The sequence below is a fragment of the Ixodes scapularis genome, unplaced genomic scaffold, assembly GCF_016920785.2.
Source record: "Ixodes scapularis isolate PalLabHiFi unplaced genomic scaffold, ASM1692078v2 PGA_scaffold8__174_contigs__length_109621045, whole genome shotgun sequence".
Lineage (NCBI taxonomy): Eukaryota > Metazoa > Arthropoda > Arachnida > Ixodida > Ixodidae > Ixodes > Ixodes scapularis.
The window spans coordinates 2,523,484-2,545,544 of NW_024609883.1; the positions used below are offsets into that span (position 1 = coordinate 2,523,484).

General features: G+C 45.1%; 1 protein-coding gene across 1 annotated transcript in view; it reads left to right on the plus strand.

Moving 5' to 3' along the window:
- Positions 1 to 22,061, plus strand: part of LOC8041303 (putative phosphoenolpyruvate synthase) — a 394,011-nt gene that overhangs the window by 143,000 nt on the left and 228,950 nt on the right. The window contains exons 9-10 of the mRNA XM_040214093.3: positions 1,697 to 1,803; positions 18,554 to 18,701. Of these exons, the coding sequence (XP_040070027.1) occupies positions 1,697 to 1,803; positions 18,554 to 18,701 (255 nt within the window). The remainder of the gene's footprint in view (positions 1 to 1,696; positions 1,804 to 18,553; positions 18,702 to 22,061) is intronic.

The following is a 22,061-nucleotide window of genomic DNA, read 5'->3' on the forward strand; positions in this document are numbered from 1 at the left end:
TTATGTCGCTCAGTGAAGCCAGCACACTAAACAGGCTCAACAGCGGCACGCATCTCTGACCCTCACTAAACCCGCCATCTTGGAAAATGAGTGGCGCCACCTATAGTTAGTTGGAGTCGCGAATAGTGCGGCATCTGTGCTGCCACGTAACCGCAGTTAAAGCTGAGTTAACCGCGGTTAAGTGTGCCCGTGTAACAGCGGTATAAATGTGTTTCAACTACGCCCTTAGGATGCTGTTGAACGCGTGAAATGGAATGCTGGCGATCTTAGCAGACTTCTAGGGGTGTATTCAACGATACTTTTTGGCGGGTCTACGCAATCACGAAGGTCACAAATGTGGGGCTTTCTTCCCCGTCAAAATTGCACCTAAAGCATATAATACCAAAGGGACCCATTTTGAAAACTGCACCACAAATTGATGGACATACGTGAAACGTTCTTGCATCACCCGACATCAGGTCACGTGTCGTCGATTTCCCCGCTAAATTTAGCGAGCAAACTAAATTAGTGTATGTTACGGGATATTATTTTTCCGCTGAATTTAGCGGGCAAATAGACGTCGCGTGACATGATGTTCCGTGACATATACACAAATTCAACTTGCCCGCTAAATTTAGGGGAGAAACTGAATATCTGAGTACGTCCGTGACGTCCCATATTTCAAAACTGCGTGCGTTGCATTATGGAAGTTCACAGACCTATTGATTAGTTCATCTTATCCACTAAATTTAGCGGAGAAACGGAACTTATGTGTAGGTCTGTGACATCTTATAATGCAATAGTGCGCGGGTTTTCCAATAGGACGTCACAGACCACCACTTCACGAATTTCGGAGCAACTAGCCAAAACTATTTTCACGTTAAAAGTCTAATAATGAAGGCTAACGAGCGTGTTGGTTGAGTTGAGCAACACCGAAAGGATAAGACGCAGATGGGACAAGGGACGGTGGAAACTTTCAGCTAGCAACAGTACAATAATGCCACAACGAACTCTTTCGGAATCACACGCCATCGCTAAAAAGGAAAGGGAGAAACACATAAAGGCGAGGGGAAAGAAAGGAGACGATATCTTGTCGACGTACACATTGCGACACTGTTAGCGCGAACACGACATTGTCGCATTTTCGTATTTTACTTCTAAATAGTACTAGCGAGCACGAAATTTTATCGCTTACTTTATATAACTAAATGAGCTCTTTCCGTAGCAATAATAACTTGGATGACATCCCTTTGGTTTCAAAGAGAAAGACTAAAGACTGGCGATCGCTTGTTCGCGCTAACTGTGTCGCGATCTTTACATGAAAGGAAGTGTACGTCGCCCTCGCCCCACCTTGTCCTATTCTTTAGGTGTTCCTAAACAAAATATACCCCCGAGAGAAAATAATTAATACGGACAAATAGTATTCGACATGGAAGTTCAAAAGACCTCCGCTAAAACTGTAGGTAACGGGTGTCTCGGGAACACCTCTTTTTACAACTTTAAAACAAAAAAATTAAGGTTGTTTCGTGGAACAGCACCCTACTTTACAATTAAAAGAGGGAATTAGTACGAACAGGTGGTACTAAATATGTGTTGCCTCATGTTTAAGACTCGTGAACAGCCTTTTTGCACCGTTAAGAGTGTAAAAGTTGGAGTTTGTGGGGCCGCCTGGGGCATCGTGCATTCCGCTTTGAACATATTGGACCGCGCGTTTCAGCCTCCGTCGAAGCTTCGTGATGGCGCCCAATCTGTTCCTGCACGCCGTGGACGATTGGAAGGGACCTGAACAAGTGGGTGGCGAAGAGAGACTCCAGCTTCGAACGGGTGAGTGTCTGGCCGAGGAACCTGTAGATAATTTGTGACATTAAAACGCACGTGGTTTCGTTGTGAGGCTTGCCAAGCACTCAACGAACGTTTTTGTTCTGACAAGAACACTGAACTAAAAAAATGTGAATGCTGCATGATACATGTGCGTCACAAACTTCATTTTGCCTGAAACAGAAAATTATGGAAATATTTTTTTGCTGCGAGTCTCACCTTGGAGTTAGAATCGATTCCCTATTAAAGGGGCCCTGCAATCATATTTAAGCGTCTACCTTTTTTGCGGTTTTCACATCTCTTGGGGTTCGGGCAAGCCAGCGGGCACGGAGAGAGCAACTAAATATCAGTGTGCCATATTTTAACCGGACGACGCGGAAACCTCCTCCATCGACGGGGGCGACCCGCGGTACCGAAAACGCGCAAAATGTGACGTCTTTGGTCCTGGGCTTACTACTGGTCAGAGCCGCTAAAAGCTTCTTTTTAGTCGAGATACAAAACATGAGTGGCGCGAACCGTTTAAATTAGTTATAAAAGTAGTTTTTGTTCAGTATTTTAGATAAAAAAAAGAAACGAATGCAGTTCATAAAGTACGGAAACAAGAAATGACCCGTCGACATACCCGCCACCAAGCGGTGGAAAAGGCGGCGCATACTAGAAAAGAGTAGTGGGATCAGGCGCCGACACGGAAAGATCCCGGATGTACGCGGCAGCGCTACGGTCGTTTACGGACTGGAGGATCCGACCGGCTCCGAGCGTTCCGAAGGCCTTCAGCGGGAAGCTTCGTCTTGCGTTTTGGCCAGTTCGCGGTACGGCAGCGCGAAGTGGCTCTCATTCTGAACTGATCTTTACCCCGTGTTTGCTGTCGTTTGTGGCCAATGAAGTGTCATGCCGAATTAGTGTTTAATCACGCAGCAAAGGCAATGAGAGCCTCTCTGGCTGCCCGCTGCATACAGCGTATCCAGAACACGCTTTAGTGGCGCCCTCTCGCGCCGTCGACACCCAGTACGGCAGCCGTGAGCACTCGCTGAACTCACTATCCCTCCTCTAGTTCACGGCCACTCAAGCAACCAAGGACGTCATGAGGGAGGTTGTTTTCTTGCTTGTTTTTGTGATTTTAATTTGCCTATGACTTTTAAAATAAAGCGAAATTCAAGAAAAGAAAAGTTACATTAAGTTACTATGGTCAGTGCGCTCAGGTTAGGTGCAAATTAAAAACCAGTAAAAAAGTGCTTGCAGGGCCCCTTTAAGCCTATATTTTGAGACATCAACAACTACCTAAATGGAAGCATATTTTGATATCACTGAAAATTGTTCTGAGACGTATATATTGCGTTTCTTTTTTTTTTTTTTTTAGGCACAAATCGTTTTATGGTTTGTATTTCACTTAAAAATTGTCAAGCCCGAGTGTAACAAAAAGTCATTGCGCACAGTCCGAGGCAACATAAAGAATAAACAGCCAGTGGCGAAGTGGTTGCAAGTTTTGGCAAAACCTGCCGAACTGGCCGAAGAAGAAGACAACCCCTCGTGAGTCTGCAAGCGCCCAAATTACCCCGTTTCGCTGATCACCCGTGTTTTGGTACACATCCTGGGGGTGCCACGATTCAGTTCTTTGAGCTGCGAACGTAGACCTCACTATCTATACCTTTCCTTCGGAACCGTCTTCGCTCTCCGCGAAAGGAAACCAGCCACACAAATAGCAGTGCCTCAAGGGAACGGCTAGTCGTGGCCTCAGACGTCGCTGTCAAGAGGAAGGTGAAAATAACAAAACGTTGTTACTGCGCTGATTCGGTGCAAACTACGTCGAAACGCGTAAGCATTTCGAAGCTTTTCTATTACGGACATATTCCGGTGATTTAACTGATTTTCTCCCGTAACCCGCTGTAGCAGAAAGAGTCCGCCTTGCTTCTTTGCTCGTATCCCAAGCAGCACATAAACGTGAAGAAAACGTCGAAAGAACGTTGAAGACGTCTGTTACGTGACGTCGTAAAACGTCGATGAAACCTTTAAATGTCTGCGAGAAAAGGTGCACAGAGGGTCGAGGGGAACTTCCAAATAGCGTTTGTTGCACGTCACATGCACGTCTCAGTGGGCCGTTACGTCCTCCCTCGACGTTTATGATACGTGTGTTTACGACATCCGGACTACCAACGACATTCACAGAACGTCGAGAAACCTTTTCAAATTACGTTCCCTAGCCGCCGTGCGAAAATGTTCTGTCCCCTCCTCCCCCCCCCCCCCCCCCCCCCCCCAAAAAAAAAGGGATCTTTTCAGTATCATTGCGAAGGCAAGTTGCTATCATGCAACTACGAAGGAAGTAACTAAAGCACAGGTTTGGTACGATCTGTTTATTTGAGCATTTTCAGAGGCGAGATGCAATACCTCCAAAAGACGTCCCTGGATGTGCCAGCTTCCAAGATATAAAAGAACAAACAAATTCACGTAAATAAATGAACACGAGACGATGTCACGCAGCGCGGAATGTTCCACCGCTTACCTCGTTCTGCTTCTGTATAATGCGCTGAAGCGCTTGCTTTAGCTGCCCCATCGCACATAGCTGGTGCTCTCGCTGCGTGCACGGGAATGATTTCAAAAGGAGGATCCCGTCCGCTGGGCGTTCTTGATTGGGATCGTCGGAGGCGTCTGAAGGGTCTTGATCGGAGACTGGACTTGACGGGCCGTTATGTACACAGCCACTTGTTTCCTGGGGGGCGTCATTCATATCCTCACAGGCACCTTGATCCGAGCAGTAGTACGATTCAACGTGTGAAGCGTTATGGCCTTGAAAAAGGTCCTCGAGCCGTGACTGAATGCGACGGCGTTTTTGGCGATCACCGACTTCTTCATAGAGGCGACTTGAACGACTCATGCAATCGCAGCACTTACACTGTATGCAGACTCGAAAAAAAATCACGGCGACATAGCAGCCTGCCTCGTAGACCCGTAGACGTGACGGCCGGTGCTAGTGACTGGCTTTCGGAAAAAGCTGGACCGGGTCCCAGAGCTGTTCTCTCTGGGCCAATTCGAAGAACAAAAAATGCAGTGAAATATTTTGGGAGCGACTGAGAAAATGCGTACACCCGGAACTTACGCTTGTCAATTGTTCGTCATCACTATCTTCCCCCACTTTTATCTCTCGCCCTCTTTTTACCGAGTTTCCCGACGCATCGCATGGGGCTCTATGGAGATGCCACTGGCATCTCCTAAGCCTACCTTTCCCACTCTCTCTCGCGCCGTGCCGGTAGTTTTTTCTTCTTTTTTCTTTTTTTCTTCCTTTTTTTTTCCCCGGCACGTAAGTGCGGACTGGACTTCAACGCTTTTTGGACCGTCATCTGGGCCATTCAGGGGTTGGCATTATGAATGTCAATTTCCACAAACCGTTGACAGTCTCTGCCGGATTTCGTCATTGCCGGGCATTTTTTTTTTTTTTTTTTTTTTAGTCAACTCTAAAAATGCGCAAGTGTGCAGTGAAGTTGTGCTCTGATATTAGCGGCGAGATGTTTTAGTGGCGCCCTCCTATGGTTACCTTTCGTGACGTCATTACCTTGGGAACAACATGTTCGATGGTGTTTGAAAGGAGCATGGTGGAAGCTTGAAATCATTGCGCTCTTAAAGCAACACTAGCAACACCGTTGAAATGGAGGTTCGTCTATTCCTCTTATTTCCGTCGATCAGAAATCCTTTGCTGACGTCATAGTCAGCATTCCGCCAATCGCGGAAGGCCGACCACAGCGACGCTTTCGATCGCGCACGTCGCCAATAGTGTGTGCTGGCATGCGATTTTAGTTTGGGTACGTCACCCGTGGCAACGAAAGCCAGATCTGTACTGACAGTCACGTGACAAGACTTTGCGCCCCGATCTACCGAAAGCGCAAAGGCGCTGGAAGTTGTTGTTGTGGATGCGAATTTTTTGGTTGTGCGCAGGTGAGCATGGGTTAGAAAATACGAAGAGAAATCGACGAACCTTAAAACAATCTCGGGTGGTCGCGGGGCAGTATGGATGCTCCTAGGAAAGGATGCAGGCCTGAAATCACCTGGGGAGGGGATAGTGTAGCGGCGCCCCTGAAGCGCGTGCCGGGGCCCAGGACCCATGGAAGACGACAACGCGTGTGCAAAATGCAAGAATGGCACAATTCGATCTGTTCTAGACGCCATGGGCTTCGCAAATGAAACCCGTAACAATATTTAAAACAAACCAAAATTATAACAAGCACATCTACAAGGAATGATATTCCCAACATGCTTTCATATTATTTTTTTTTCTTCCATGTACATTGTGTTTTCTAAATGCCCTCCCTAGCGTCATCGATGTGCAATTAATGGCATTTTGAAATACGTAAATTAATGTATAAATAATTATATTTCTCAACCTCTCAAAAATTAACTTTTGTTTGCGGCTTTTGAGCACGGTCACCTTGACCACAGTGATTCTGCGACTGGAGATGGAGCTGGAAAATCTAAAAACGTCGAACAAAACGTGAGTAGTCGACGTTGCCAGCACGTCTTGTATGACGTTTAAGACATTTAGGTGTGAACGCGACGTCACTGAAACGTCACTGACGTTTCAGCGAATAATGTAACGTCACCCTGGCCTTTATTTTAACTTCGAAGAAACGTGAGTGTTCGACGTTGCTAAAACGTCTTGTCTTGACGTCGTGGCACCGATGACGAAGTTAAAGGACCCATGAAACGAATTTTGGGCTGGAGTAAATCAATTTATATTGGGATTTTACTAATAGCACATCGTTCAGTGGGCCAAAAGAACAAAGGTAGAAAGTCAGAAGCCTGACTTTCGCCACGAAAATTTGCAAAACAGAGCGGACTATTTTGTACCTCCTTCCCTTCGTAAACTCTCCGCCTTTTCACTGTGATACATCCGCGGACGCCGCAGCGCGTCACCGGGCTACTAGCCACCATAACCGGGCCCCCGCAGCGCGTCACCAGGGCCCAAGCGCACGTCACACGACACCGGACCTCACTTAATCCCTTTACCCTTAAGCTGACATTGCGGTGGAAGCTACGCGCTTGCCGGACCAATCAGCCGCCTCCCTTTCATCACCTGACCTCATTCTCTGCGGGTCGGTATGCGCGAGAGAGCGTGATCACGTGGAAAATGTGTGGCTGGCCCAACGAGCACGTAGCTTCGACAGCACTGTCAGCTTCGGGGTGAACGGGGTGGGGAAAGCAACTAGTCGGAATTTTGAGCGACGGGCTAATCTTCTAGGGGGACAATAGCTGTGATCGGCTACACAAGCGAGATTCCGAGCAAGAGGGTACTCCCCCCTTTCCGACCTCTTGAACTGTTTGGTGGAATGCGCGATTTATGAGTTGAGGAGGAAAGCTAAACAGAAAAAAGTTGAAAAAGCGTTCATGACTCCTTTAAAGGGATACTACAACGAAATTTCGGCGCTCATTTTTTGGTCTATATGTGTTCAAAAGAGCAGTATCACATGGAACATACCAATATCTTGTTAAAAAAGTCTCGAAAAGGAATTTTAAAACGAATTAAACGATTAGCAAAGAGCACCTGGTGGATGTGGCTAATGCCTCGTTTGTAATTCTCGTTTAGGAACCTTGACAGCTAGTGACGGATGTTGTCTCGTCTCCGGCCACGACGAGAGAAGGGGGGAAGGAGGAACTCCCCTCTTCCCGAGATTCCTTTTTGTGTGTCGCAGAAGTCGCTATTGTCCCCCTAGAAGATTATAGAAGATTAACCCGTCACTCAAAATTCGTACAAAAGCAGCCGCTTCGGTGGCTGGAACGACTAGGCCATCCTCTCGACGTCAGCCTCGCCGTAGCCTTGCTCGTCTTGAGACGACCTACGTCACGATTGCGTTGGATGTCACGTGCTCTAAGCTGGGCCTTCTCCAAGCGCTTGTCAGAGTGGGCCGTTTATAACGAAAAATACAGCCACCAGGATCAAAATACAAACGTGCGATTGTCATTTACGGATATTGTGGATCATATTCAACCTATTTTTGAACACGACGGGAATATTTCAAATTTCGTTGAAGTATCCCTTTAAAGCTGAAACGTGACGTCGCCAGCATGTCACGGACAGGACGATAATGGAACGTCATTTATGAACTTCAGTTCAACGTCAAAGGAACGTGAGCGTTGGACGTTGTGAGAACGTCGTCCATCGGCGTCGTGGGAACGTTGACCACGTTTGAGTTGAAATACAACGTCGTCACAACGTCACTGATTGGACTCTAATGGAACGCTATATAAGGACGTCACCTCAACATCGAAAAACCGTGATCGAAGTCATGCGGGACGTACCGGACGTCCGGAACTTTTTCTCGACGTTTCCACGACGTTTTGTGCTGCCTGGGATGTTTCTTGTGTTCTTATGTAAAAGTCAGACCCAATAAAATTCCGAGGATAAGTTCTGAATGTCGAAGCATTGCACTCGTTCGGCCCGCCGTGGTTTCCGAGATTTAACAACGGTGGTGGATTTCGCTGCCTGCCTCTTCGCTCATTTTGCTCCGTTCTTCCCCTTCCTTATCCGCTTGCGGTGTACTGGCGTCGACGGCCACGTTTTGCTACTCCCGAGGTTGTGGCTGCGTACGATTTAGATTTTTCAGGCACCGCCATGTTCCTCGGCGCCGAGTGGAGCAGAGGCCGCCACAGCGCCGATAGGGAGTGTGGCGCAGAGCCGTATAAGGGGAGAGTTTGGGTCAGTCTATGATCTTGCCGCCGTAACGCTCTCCTCCCAAGTGAGCCAATCAGCACGCGGTGTAGAGCGAGAGGCATGAGCGCATGCGTGTGAACTCCTGGCTGCTCCCACCTGAGTGGGGAGGGCCGCCATCTTCGAGCATTCTCCCGGCATAATGCTTGGGATCGGCATCTAAATCTCGGTTATTGCCTTTTATATCGCTGGCTCTGGCAAGAAAATGGCATTCAGTTATTCCTCGGTGGGTCAAAAAGCTAATAAATTAAGATTTTTTGGAGTATGGCCACAAACTTTTATTCAGGCAAAAAAGAAGTCGACCCGTAGCAGACGACGCGTAGCCTCAGCAGTGCTCTTCTCCGACCAGTCTCCGACAGCGTTGCTAAAAAATGGCGGTCGTCTCCTCTCTGCTCCCTCCTTTCTCTCTCGCTCCTTCGGCGCTCTCCTCCCTTTCATCTACTTTTCTCCTCTCCGGCGCTTTCGTCGCCACACCCACTGGCAGTGGCCAAACTCTCCCAATATACGGCTCTGGTGTGGCGGTGTCAGTGTTGTACACGTTCCTCAGAAAAAGGAACGAAAGCTCGTTCCTCGTTCCTTGTGAATTTTGGAACGCGTTCCCGTTACAAGTTCCATCTGTGAAAAAGGAACTCGTTCCCGTTACAGTTTAAAAAATGGAAAGTTTCGTTACATATACGTTACATTTGTATTTTTCTAATGACCATATTTGGTTAGATGAAGCAAAGTTTTTTTGTTTTTTTTTATCTATCCCATCAAATGGGAACATACGATTTTAGATGTCGTGATGGAAGGGCACCAGGAGAAGAAAACAAGCGAAATCAAGGTTTTATTTGTTTATATATTAAAGTATAAAAATCTCAGCTTTTAACAAGATTCATGTTTGTGGTGAACGATTCAGACAAGGCGCACCAACTGTTACCCCACATTACACGAGCGCTTTACATCAACCTCCCACGTTTCAATCTAACGAAGTCCCTTGTTCGAACTTAACAGCGGTTGCTTCTCGATATTGCTTTCCGCAAGACGTAAAAGTGAAGGAGAGGGTATGCTCTTGGGAGGTCAGTCTTGAAAACTACAAGTAGTTTTTTGTGAAGGTTGGGTTCGTTGTTCAGTTTGAAGGCAGGGACAAAGAGAGAAGGAATAAAGGTAAATTTTTTGTGTCGTTTAAGTGACCAATGTTCGGGATACAAAAGTGCGTTCAATGTCTAGTAACCGGTGATTTTGTTGTAACTGTAAGTCTCTTTATGAAAGTTCAGAAATGGCTGTAGTCGGCGTTAGTTTTTTGGGCGTGTGAGGATTCGTAGAATCAAATAACGTAGCTGAGTTTGAAACGCCCCTTTTGTGTTTTTTTGTGCGACTAAACGTTTTGCTTTTTGTAACGTAGTCTCGGGCATTAAAAAAACAAACAAAAAACATTGATGTCCTCTAACTTTCCAGCAACCGACTGTCACTAAGCGAGGACCACGCAATATAAATCCTAAGATCAGTAAGCAAAATGTGAATGAGTTAAAACAATATTTTCGTAATGATATAGCTTTTATACTTTTAAAATTTCCCTCGTAAAAATAGAATAAAAATGACCCCACTAAACGAAAAAAAAGGAACGCCGTTACTCTTTCCGTTCCAGTAAAAAGGTAACGAGTTCCCGTTCCAGTTCCATCGATGTAAAATGGAACGGCGGCGTTCGTTCGTTCCTCCTAAAAGGAACGCGTTCCAGGAACGCCGTTCCTTGGAACGCCGTTCCGTACAACACTGGGCGGTGTGCCGCGCAGACCGCCCTAGTTCGCTGGCGACTGCTGCGCCGCTGGGTGAAGCAGCAGTGGGAATGCGAATCTCGTCGCGACGCTGGGGGTGGTAAGCTCGGCGCGGCGCGTGCTGAAATCACGTCTTCTCTCATCATCATCATCGCTCTAGCTGCGGGTACCGGTTGACGACGTTAGATCTCGAAGCGCAACGATAGGCCTTACGTTAGGCCTAACGTTAGGCCAGCGCATATTCGCGTCCCTCCCCCCCCCCCCCCCCCTCCCCCTCTCCCGCTGCGCCGCCCGCAAGTTCGGCTCGCTTCTTAGCAAACGATGACGCCGTTGCTATGTAGCCACATGATGCGTCGCAGCCAGTCGGAATTTAGGCGCCGTTTCGCTCAACCAATGAGAATTTAGGTGCCGTTTTTCGCTCCTATAGGCCACGCCGGCATCGCCCCATGGGACCAGTGAATGCTTTCGCATTAAAACGACTCATGGAAAAAATTGTAGCATACTCGAATGCCTGGATGTACGCTTAAGAAATCCAAATTTATATATATATCTCTAGCAATTTACTTTATAATAAATAATTCTCTGCACCCTTACACAATTAGTGGGTTTTCAGCTATGTCGTTCTATCCAGCTCGCCCGCACTCTTTCCCCTCTGATTCTCATCATACTCGTATTCACTGCAAACATGCTCAGATCAAAATAAAGCTGGAGTCGCATATGAGAGTTATCGCCTTTTTGAAAAATGTCTATAAAGGACGATTCACATTCACAGGAAAGAGCGAACTCTCCACTAATACCCCATTCAAACGACAGCGTAAAGGCATTCTTAGCTTAGGGGACGTCCCTTAGCAGAAGGTACCTGCAGAAAACGACGTTCTTCGTCATACGATAAATGCACAGAACACTTTAAGTTGATATCGATTTGCATTCCTGCTAAACTGCGAGAGGAGCACGTGATAAACAATTATTCCTCGAAATCGGTTTGACGCGCTGTTTTTGATTATTGTGTATCGAACATCACAATAGAACCCAAATAATATTTGTGTTTACTTTTGCGGCACTTCTTTTTTTTTTTCTAAGTCTAAGGGTGCACCTTCATCAGTCTTGCTTTGAAACGTCCGACCTATTTTGTTACACTGGCCTTAAATCATCTGCGTTTACGAGTTTCCATTGCGTTGTGGAAGACCTTTTTTCTGTTTAGCAGCTTCATTTTTACGCATAGTTCTCAGTGAAGTAGCTAAATCGTCTCCGGCAGAAACAAACCCCGTCGGAGTCTCACGGTTACGCCAGTCACGCCATCGAAAGAGATGGACGACGACGAGGATAAAAGATCCTGGGCGGGAGAGTCGGGCGACTCTTGTACAACCTCGAAAAAGAGCTCTCAATGGTCTATCGCGTTCGGGTTCGTAGCAGACATTGCTGCTACCTGCTAGCTGGAGTATCCGTTCCTCGATAATCTATTATTCCATCACATTTGTGTTCACAATCATTTCATAATTTGCTACTTATATATATTCAGTTTTTTATAATGAATTAAACAAGATATTTTTATATATATATGTGACTTTTTTTATTCTGAGTTCGTGTGTCCAAAGCTACTCCATGTAGCTGCAGAAGGAGCTTGATGAGCTCCGTTGACACAGGACCTCCCTTAGCGAAAGGGACCTTTATGCGTAGTGTGATTACGATCTCCAGCTCCTTTTACAACAGGTACCTGTGCCAAAGGTACCTTTACGCTGCCGTGTGAATGGGTATTAAACAGTTCTGACTTGAACTTAACTTAGCACTGATACAGCAATGTATCGGTGAACGCAAGATCAGCACTATTCACTGTATTTACTAATAGTATTGATGTACTGCGGGGTCCCGAATCCGGGTGAAGCTTTTTGAATCACCGAGTAAATTGGCTTTATCAGGTATCACGCTAGGATTTACCACAGAAGTGCCTCAAGGTGGTGCAACAATCGCATAAAAAGTTTCAAAGAACGAACTTACCCGAGTAAAAAGTAAAATGTGGTTTTGTCTATCTATTGCGCTTGTGTGCGAAAGACGCTCCCTCTGAATGGCACAACACCTGATAGATGGCAGCACCGGCCCCGGCGGCTTACGTCAGCTCATTAGCCGCCCGGTCGCGACAAAAGCAGACGACATGTAGTTGAATTTACTCGGCGAACTATCGTTTTTAGCAGTTTTGTTCATTTAATGTTTTATTGGGAGCAAAAAGGAGATACTGTACTGACCATCATAGCACCGAAAACCTACGTTGTTTATGATTCGAAAAGGTTATTTGCTTTCGCCTCGACTCGGCAGCCGCTGAGCTGCCGTAAGCCTCCGGGGCCGATACCGCCATCTTTCGGGGTTGGCGTCAGTCAGAGGGTGCACGCACAGTTAGCAGACGGGCGTTGCATGTAGAAAAAAGCCGTTATAGTTTGGTTTTTTTTTTTTTTTACCTTTTACTTGTGAACTTTTTTCTTTGAAATTTTGATTCGATGATTCCACCATCTTCAGGCACCTGTGGTAAATCGTAGTATGATGCGTAACAAAACCGATTGATGCAGTCACTTAAAGGCCCCACCCAGATTCAGGACCCCACAGCAGAACTGCAGCGTATGTATGGTGTGTTGCTTGGAACTCCCAGCGTACGCGGCGGCAGATCGCAGGCGCTCTTGCGCGAGGGTTTTTACTTTCTGCTCTGCCTTGCGCGCTGCCGTGTGCGCATCTGTTCTTTTTTTGTATAAATCACTTAATTGTATAACTTGTTTCTGCTTAGCACCGTAAACAAAACAAAAATACGTTTTTTAATCCTTTTGAGACTCGTTATAAGACCGTCTGCGGAGCGATCCTGATCAGTTACTAGAGAAATTAAAAGCCAGCTTTGAGCCTCTTCGTTGGTAAGCAGTGTCAAATGTGTGAACCAGCCTTTAGACGTAAACAGAGACTAGATTTTTTTCTTTTTTTACGTTTAATTCGCCTTTAGCCACGTAGTTCACATATCGGGTATCGGAAGACAAAAATAAGAAAGATATCACAACCTGGAACCAGTAAAATTATATTTTGACAGTCGGGATAAAAAGTTACCACGATCCAGTTGCCTGGCGCAGTAAAAAAAATGGCCGCATCTCTATGTGGTGAATGATGTTGATTGGGGCGAAGCTCTGATGGTGCTGATGATACTGATTTTGTACATAGGTAGAGTTGATGGTGCTGATTTCTTTTTTTTTCGTATATAAACGTTGAGCCGATGCATGCAAAGTTTAACGCGCTTATATACGCATTTGACCGGAGCGCCCTCTCCTGTAGAGACGTTGAGCGGCTACATGCAACGTTTCATCCAGGGTGTCGAACCGGAACCGAACCGAACCGAAAACCGGAACAGAACCGTTATTTTTAGCCGAACCGGAACTGGACCGAACCGAAATCTGTGCCGCCATCTTGGAACTGAACCGGAACCGAACCGAAAAAAAATATAACGGTAACCGGTTCAAAACGGTTCAAGGTAATATATCTTTTTTTTTCTTTTTTGTTAGTATCACAAAATCAACATATGGAAATAAAAAATTGGCGGCTGTATTTCTATCTATGTGATCAAATCGTCATATACAGAATTGAAAAGTATGGTAAGTTGTGGGTTTTCATGGCACTATGATTAACCATGTGTCACGTTGTCACGTGACGTCATGGTGTCAATACCTGTTTTCACGTGACCTCGTGACGTCATGTGACTTACTGCATCAACTCGATTTAATTTGAGGAAGTCACTAGATCTATTAACATTGTTGGCAGCATAACGTAACATGACATCACGATTTCGCACCGATAGTCACGTGACACCGCGTGACGTAAGCGATTTTCATAACCCCTAGTCGAGTGCTCGGGTTCATGACAATCAGCACCGCTAAACATTCGGGTAACGGCTCATGTCAATTACATATGATAGTAGCCCAATTCTAACAATATCTGAAGCTCAGCCCAAGCTTTTGCTTTCCAAACCCTAGCCGCCTAGAGCATGACTGTGATGAACACTGTTGGTATCAGATCACGTGGCCGCTTGTTTAAATTGCGAGTTGAGGAGATATCGACAGCTGTCTTTTTCCTTTATTATTTTTTTTTTTGCATCTGCTATTAGGGGAAAGCTATTGGATGTTTCCGCAAGCTATCAACGTTAGAAGTTATTTCTGAATACTATTTATTGACAGTACAAGAAAAAATGTTGCAAGACCCATTTTACATTATTGAGGCACCCAAATATGTTTTTGTTGTTGCTGAACTGCATCCGAAAGATGTCCCTGAGAATAGAAGTACTGAAATTACTAAATACGACTTATTAATATGACGTTACATAAAACTACACGTGTGTACGGAAGAAATACTAAAAAAAAAAGGATATTTTAGTGACCTCAGAGGGACAGCCGAACGCTGGCAGTCGCTGTAAGTCTCACACGAGCGTCGTTCTCAAGTTATTGCCCAAGTTTCGACTCCCTCTGTACATTGCTTAAAGGAGCTATAAAAATATTTCTATACGTCACTAAATACTACTCAGGATCACTCTTTAACGTTAATAACTGCTTGAACTTGGCTTTGCTATTTTTTCTAGGCAATGGCAGTCGCCAAAAAATTCGAGAAATATGAGCATTTTTCATCCCCTCAACTCAAAGCCAGAAGCGGCCATGTGGCCTGGTGCCTATCCTATGCCGCCAACGTTAATCATACCCCCGCGCTGGGGTTTTAAAGGAAGAAAACGCGTGCTCAGGCTCCAGGCATTGTTAGAGTTCGGCTATTCTCATCACCGCAGTGGTTGGACACTAGCCACTACCCAAGTGTCCGCCGAGGCATTGATTGTTACGAGCCGATGTATGGTGCCCACGCAGTCCTCCTGCCCAATCCATGAGTCGCGCTCGACTGTCGACAGGCGGGTGGTTTTGATCCCACAATTACGACATCAATCTTTGGGAAGACAAGACTAAAAGAAAGTGTCTCATTTAATCCTCGCAATTTCACCACGACAAAGAAGCTTCTGAATTAGTGGCGGCCAGTGCGAGTATACTTGGGCCAGGGGACCAGTAAGCCTCGAAAAAGTCATGAACATTCCAACCCGATGTCGTTTTATGACCCATCTAAGCTTCAAGGGGTGCAAAATAAAAGCAATGAAGGGTTGCGGTTAACAAGTGTCAAATAAAATTGTCGAATGAACACACACCAACAGAGGACGCAATTCCTCAGGAATAGTTTCAGCCTTTCCACTCTGGTGAAGAAGGAAGACCAGCGAAGCTGTACTATGGTGTAAATGAAGTAGTGGCCTGCCGCAAGTCGGCAAGCCAGAGTGGAAAGACTGGAGAGGTTGCCGCCATCTATACGCGACGGCGGCAACCAGACAACCGGCTAGCCGGTTGTCTGGTTGCTGCCGTCATTAATAGATGGCATTAGCTGTCCAGAGTTTAGTGTCATCATTTGTTTGCTGACGGACACGACACTGGGGAAACTAGCCCTTAACAGCTCCGCTGTATAAAGAGGTGCGTGTGCGTGTGAGGGGGGAAGGGGGGAGTTTTAAAAACATACTGTGTTTTAAAGGCTCCTCTTCCGTGCATCTTTGGCACAGACCAAAAAGCGTGACTCCGGAAACTACTTTGCTTGCAAAAACGCTCTGACCAAGAAGCACGTTTTTGTCGTGCCAGTCGCTCGCGCCGTTCCTAGTGAAAAGCGTCTGACTCGCAACTAAACGGTCATGGGTTCCTTAAATTCTTAGTTTTTTTTCTTTAAGGTACAATAATTACGTTCAAAAGTGAAATCATTTGAGACATACGGCGACCTTGATTTCGCATTAGATGTCATGTTTCAATCACTCCCATTCCACGCGTGATGTCACGTTTCACGTGAGCATTGTGGATTGCTTGAAATTTTTGCGCGAGGGTATGTCGCTCTGGCGTCTTGAGCCTATCGACCAATCAGGATTTTCCAGTCACGCCACCGACATCGGCTTTTCCGCGACTTGAGCTCCTTAACGCTATTGAACTAAAATCATCGGTTAGCAAAGGTGATGCTCATTTGCAAGTTAAATTGACCGGTATCTTGTCAAGAACAAACCTCAACAGCATGGCTATGTCAGCTTATTCTGCATAAGAAAATTTTCATTTGGGCAAGCGCTATTTTGGGCCAGATTCGATCTGAGTGCGAAGGTGCGTATAGATTAGAGTGGACAATTTCGATTACTTCTTGTTGCATGATTAGTGGCATGCATGCGGTGCTGAGTGTAAACAATGTTTGGTTAGAACAACAAGCATTTGAATTGCCGCTCGGTGTTTCTGTAAAAAATAGTCTGGAAGGAATTATCCTAAAACTTTTGTTACATTCTGAAAATTTCATTGCTTTTAGCTCAGTTGTGTCGTCATCATATACATATATATTGTGAAGTGTATTTCGTAAACCTTATTTCATAATTAGCATAAGCACGAGGTGCTCATTTCATCATTTTATGTACGTGATGTAATTAATTCCTTAGTTCAAGGACACAATCACGATTTCATTTTTAACACTGCGACACAAAGTTGTATTAATCACATGTATTTTAGGTGACCTACCACACTTTGCGACAACATTTTATACCGTGTAAATAGATCAGCTTGAACTTTAGAATTTTACTTAAACAGGAAGAAAGCACAATAAAATACAGTATAGTTCTAAATTTGAAGCTGATCTATTTACAAGTATGTACCAACCTGCTCAACTCTTTACTCTTGTACTTAACCATTTTTATTCAGGTAAAATATATGTTACTGGTAAACAAAGGGATGTGGAGTCGTATGAACACGACGTTATGTATGTTAATGTAGATTTTTTTCTACTCTTGCGTCGAAATTAAATAACTGAATTTAATATTTTTGGTACCTAAAAACAAAAGTAAATTGCACAGACGATCGAAGAAACTATATAGTTATTCGTTTCACGGCGTAAATAGTGTATATTGCCAGAAGAACGCAGAAAATATATTCTCAATTTAGCGGTTCAAAACCGGTTCGAACCGGTTTGAACCGTTATTTTTTGCTCCCCGGAACTGAACCGGAACCGAACCGAAAGCCATAAACCCGAACCGGAACCGAACCGATAAAAATTTCGGTTCGACACTCTGGTTTCATCCATGATATCCCTAGCTCTTGAGTTACTACCACACCTCAGAGCCCCCTACTCGTCCCGCAGTCGTGGCCGAGTGCTTAAGGCGATGAACTAGAAATCCATTGGGGTCTCCCTGCACAGGTTCGATTCCTGTCGACTGCGCAAACATTTTTTTCGTTTTTAAGAAGACAGATGGGATGGCAATCGATGTGAGCACGGACGCCGGACGGGCAAGGCTAGACCCTAAGGGGCTTCGCCGCTAAACAATACTTCCCCAAAGCGGAAGTTCCACGATTAAAGATGGCGACAACTACACGAAAAAGGAGTATAGAAAAACCGCCACTCTAAAATGACGAAATGCCTCGTCTTACATCATGGTAGAAAAAAAGCTTATTGCAGTCTCCCCACGCACCTATTACTGAACTACTACCAATTTGTAGAGTGGCGAGAAATGGGAGTTATGCACGTCCACAGTTTAGGGGATTATGGCCCAACATAAGGAGCATACGGTTCCAAGAATAGTTTGGGAGCACAAACGCGCGCTCTATTCAAGCCCAATTTGTGTCTGCACGCTTTCGAATCACGTACCTAAAACATCGTTGACTGTCATACTGCCAAGGAAAGACAGACAGTACCGACACTTGCATAGTTTCACATTTCTAAAAAAGGCAGAAAAGCTTAATTGCTAACAAGCCTGCTATTTTGATTTTACCACTCGTGGCCCTCTAAAATCTGGGTGTAGAGTGCAATTAAACCGCCCTCAATGTGCTAGCGGGTAATATAACCGAACTGAAAATGGAATCTGGGCGTGTTCATATAACTAGGCTGCGCACTGGACCCTTTCAGGCAATGGTAAATTAGAATGTAATTTAAATATGTCGCAAGCACGTAGCCTATCTCGTCCTGCATATTCATACTGAATATATACTCATATTGAGCAAAATATAAGTATATTTGTTGCACAGTTCGCTCATTAAGGCCCTTTTAGAGATCGCAAGAATGTGAACGAGCCTTTAGTTGCAGCTTGGAAAAATTGAGTCTTGGTCTATCACTTTCTATATAACACAGGTCGGTGTGAACTTTGAGAGGTTAAGTGGCACCATCTGAGACCTTAGAATTTTATAATATAAAAGTGTATTAGATTAGGTGCACCTCATATTTGCATACTTTTCCGACCTGAGTGTGCTTTTAACTTTTTTTTCAGCGCCCCACGTGTACGATATTTGTGTGGAGTTGTCTAACGGAAAATCCAGCACAGACATCGCAGACGATTGTTGCTTGGAAGTCGTCCACGAACTCAAACTAAAGACGGGAAATACTCGAGGACATGGAGTTCGCCTGGTGTTGCGCAGGTAAGCCCGCCAAGTATCACTTATAAATGGAATTAAAAGTTGGTACCTCCCGAGTACAAAACCTTGGCACATGACCTTATATTAAAATCTATGCCAAGGGTAACTCACTAAAGCTTGGTATTTTTGTGGTATATTATGATTGTGATGGCGTGGATACGATTAGATGGTTCAGGGAGTATAACAGAGGAGATGCGGACGGGAACTACCACAGAAAGATGAGCACGAATCAGCCAACAGCCGGCAGCTTGGGCTGGGCGCTTCGGACACGCGCCGAACCAGGACAGGGATGACAGGTTAAAGACAGCAACCAGCACCAACTCGTTGAAACTCGAGCAAGACTGGTGAACGCGACCTTTTTAGAAGGAACGCAGGAACGACGCCGTTCCATTTGACCTCGCTGTAACTGGGACGAAGCCGCGACATATTCAGGGGAAGGAAAGCAGGAACGGTGTTGCTTTATGCATTTTTCACATAATTTGGTAGGCATACATTATTTGTTAGCGACTATTTTAACCTAGAGTTTCAAGTGTAAAAAAAATAAAAAAAAAATAAACGTGATTAAATAACTCGACGAATCGTCCAATATAGATATTTTCACTTGATTGCACTGTTTTACTTACGACTTATCTAAAACAATATATCATAAAATTACAGAAATGTAAAGTGACGTAACGACCCGTTAAAACCTTAGAAATATAACGGGAACTCGCTCTTTTTGAATCGCTGGAACTTGCAACGCCAACTCGACTCAAGATTAAGAAGCAACAGAAATTTAGGTTTAATGCCTGTTTTGAAGGAAAGTTCACAAAGCTGGAGAGAAGTCGCCGGCAACCCTCTATCGCTTTAAGACTCAAACCCAAGCCGGAACTTTCGCACCCCGACGCTCCGCAACATTCTAGCTCGCGTCTTCATTTCGCCACAACAAAACCTCACGGTCCACAGACTGACAATGACAAGGCTAAAGTCTGAGCACCACGACTGAGCTGTACTATAGCTGTTGTAAATGTTCCCATCTCTAGAAATTTCCTTTTTTTAGATTTGTTATTTTCACATTTTTATACAAACGGCCGATCTTCCATGTCTCGCCCGTCTTTTCTTCATATTTGTTTTGTTGTTAGGAACTTTTACATTACAATGTTATAGTACACGTGTCGCTGCATGAGAGACTACGCTATCGTCCATGCATTAAGGTATGGCATAGTATATCTAGTAATGTATAGTATTTGGGAATGAGTAAGGCTCAGAATGTGTATCATTCACCAAAATATACTTATCAGTTCATTGCGCACCCGATGTGTTTTGCAGTTGCCTAGAAAACTGCGCGCGTCTAACACGTCACACAATCTCGAAACACCGAGCCGGCGTAACCGCCGCCACCACTACAAAAGATCACCCAGATGCCTGACAAGGCGACATAAAGAACAAAAACCATTTCCTTCAAAAAAATTACAAAAGCAAAAACCTTCAGTGTTGCCCCATCTACTATGAACGACGTTGGACTGATACAAGTGCCCGCGTAAGCAATCCTGATTGTTTCCTTCAGAAATATTTTTGCACAATCTTTTTTTTTTTTTTTTCATGGCATAACAGTGCAACCCCAATCAGGCAAGTAATTATTGCATTCTTGCGCACGTTTACCGATCTCAGAGGTTCGAGACCTGTCCTTAGCAGTCCTCATCTGCTCCAAAGGAGTATCATTTAAGCGCCGTTTCGACTGCCCCCCCGTTTGAAAACGCACGAGCCACTGGCATATCATACCCTGCACCAACCTGGCAATCAGCAGAGGGTTCTCTGTGCTATTTTCGACAACCATGTGACCAACGTGAGCTTGCTCAACTTAAAGTCAGATGTGAAGTTCACGTTGACCTTGAACGTTCCGGTAACCGCAAACTAGATGTGTGAGAAATTATAGAAAATGGAAAGTATGCAACCCTGTCTGGTTTGTTCCTTTTTTTTCCTCGCCACTCCACTGAATCTCTTCTAACACTATAGATAAGCGTCAACTACTGCGCTGCTTGTACTACGAATGCTTTGACCTAAGGTAGTGTCCTCTTCGCGACCTAGCACACCAAAGCGTTATCAAAGTATCTCTTAATCATTACCGACCCTTCAGGGAACGATTGTACCAATTGCTCAAGGGCCAAGTCCAAAGGAGCCAAATATATCTCGGAGAAAGCGGGCATCGGGTACGATCCGATGCAAATTAATTTCTTCAGAGCAAATTTATGCCCCTCAAACTCGACAGCTGTGCACTTCAGAGACCTCCCTACGGCTATCGTGAAACACGACTGGAGCCAGATTAAGTTCGGCTCTTATAATCCTCTTAGCCTTGGAAGTTGCAATGGTTGATGGAAGGAATATCTATTTAATGTGTAGTGAAATTACCTGGCACCTTTGCTGGTGGAATGACGTTAAGCAGCTTACAAGTCCTTCCGACCTTCAGGGAACAGGTTTGCTCATATGCGTTTCGTACCCTGTAAATTCACAGCGTTCGCGACTTTGTTTCGTAATATTATCCTTGTTAATAAGCAGCGAATTGAAGGATATCCCAGGTGGCATATTTGATTTGGGCGAAATTTGATATTTCTCTTAGATTCAGAGTTTTGAAAAGCCCGAAGAATTCAAGGTAGAGTCAAGGTAGTTAAGGCTAAGATACTTAGACCCTAGCTAAAGCAACTTTACCTTCTTTGGCTAGGGTCTGCCCGGTCTGGGTATCTGGGCTTAATTCACAAAACAAGCTCCAAAGTTAGGCTTCACTGCTTGTAATTTGACTGTCATCTCACATCTTTGGGACTAAATCGCCAAACAGGTGCCCGTGTTAAGCAGGGAACACATGAGCGATACAAACGGGCGCCGCTCGGCGGTTTCCATGCAAACGTGCGCAGACGCTGTGACGTGGCGACATGGCTAGGTCCACGTCACAGCGTCCTCGGCTATTGCTATGGGAATCAGTGTGCGGTGCCCGTTTTTTCTGCACATGTGTTCCCTACTTTAGCCTATACATTATTGTCCTGTTTTCACGTGGCAATTTTTGACCGATATTTTTGAACAAGTGCCAGATATAGTCTTCACAGCTGGTTCTTCGGTTCATACGTGGCATCTTCGACTCAGGTCTGGCACTTGGGCAATTATGCGGCGGGCTGAAGAAAATATATAGGAGCACAAAAAACAAATTCTGACAGTAAATAAAGCCTGAAGAAAAACCGTATTAGGCACAAGTTAGGTCCCTAGGATTGCCAAGTATTGCCACGCTAGTCGTTACTGTGGCGTCATACCTGATATTCTATGATATTGGTATAGATGTGAAATATAGTAGGATAGTTTCAGCCGAGATAAAAGCACTGGGAGTCTGGTCGATAT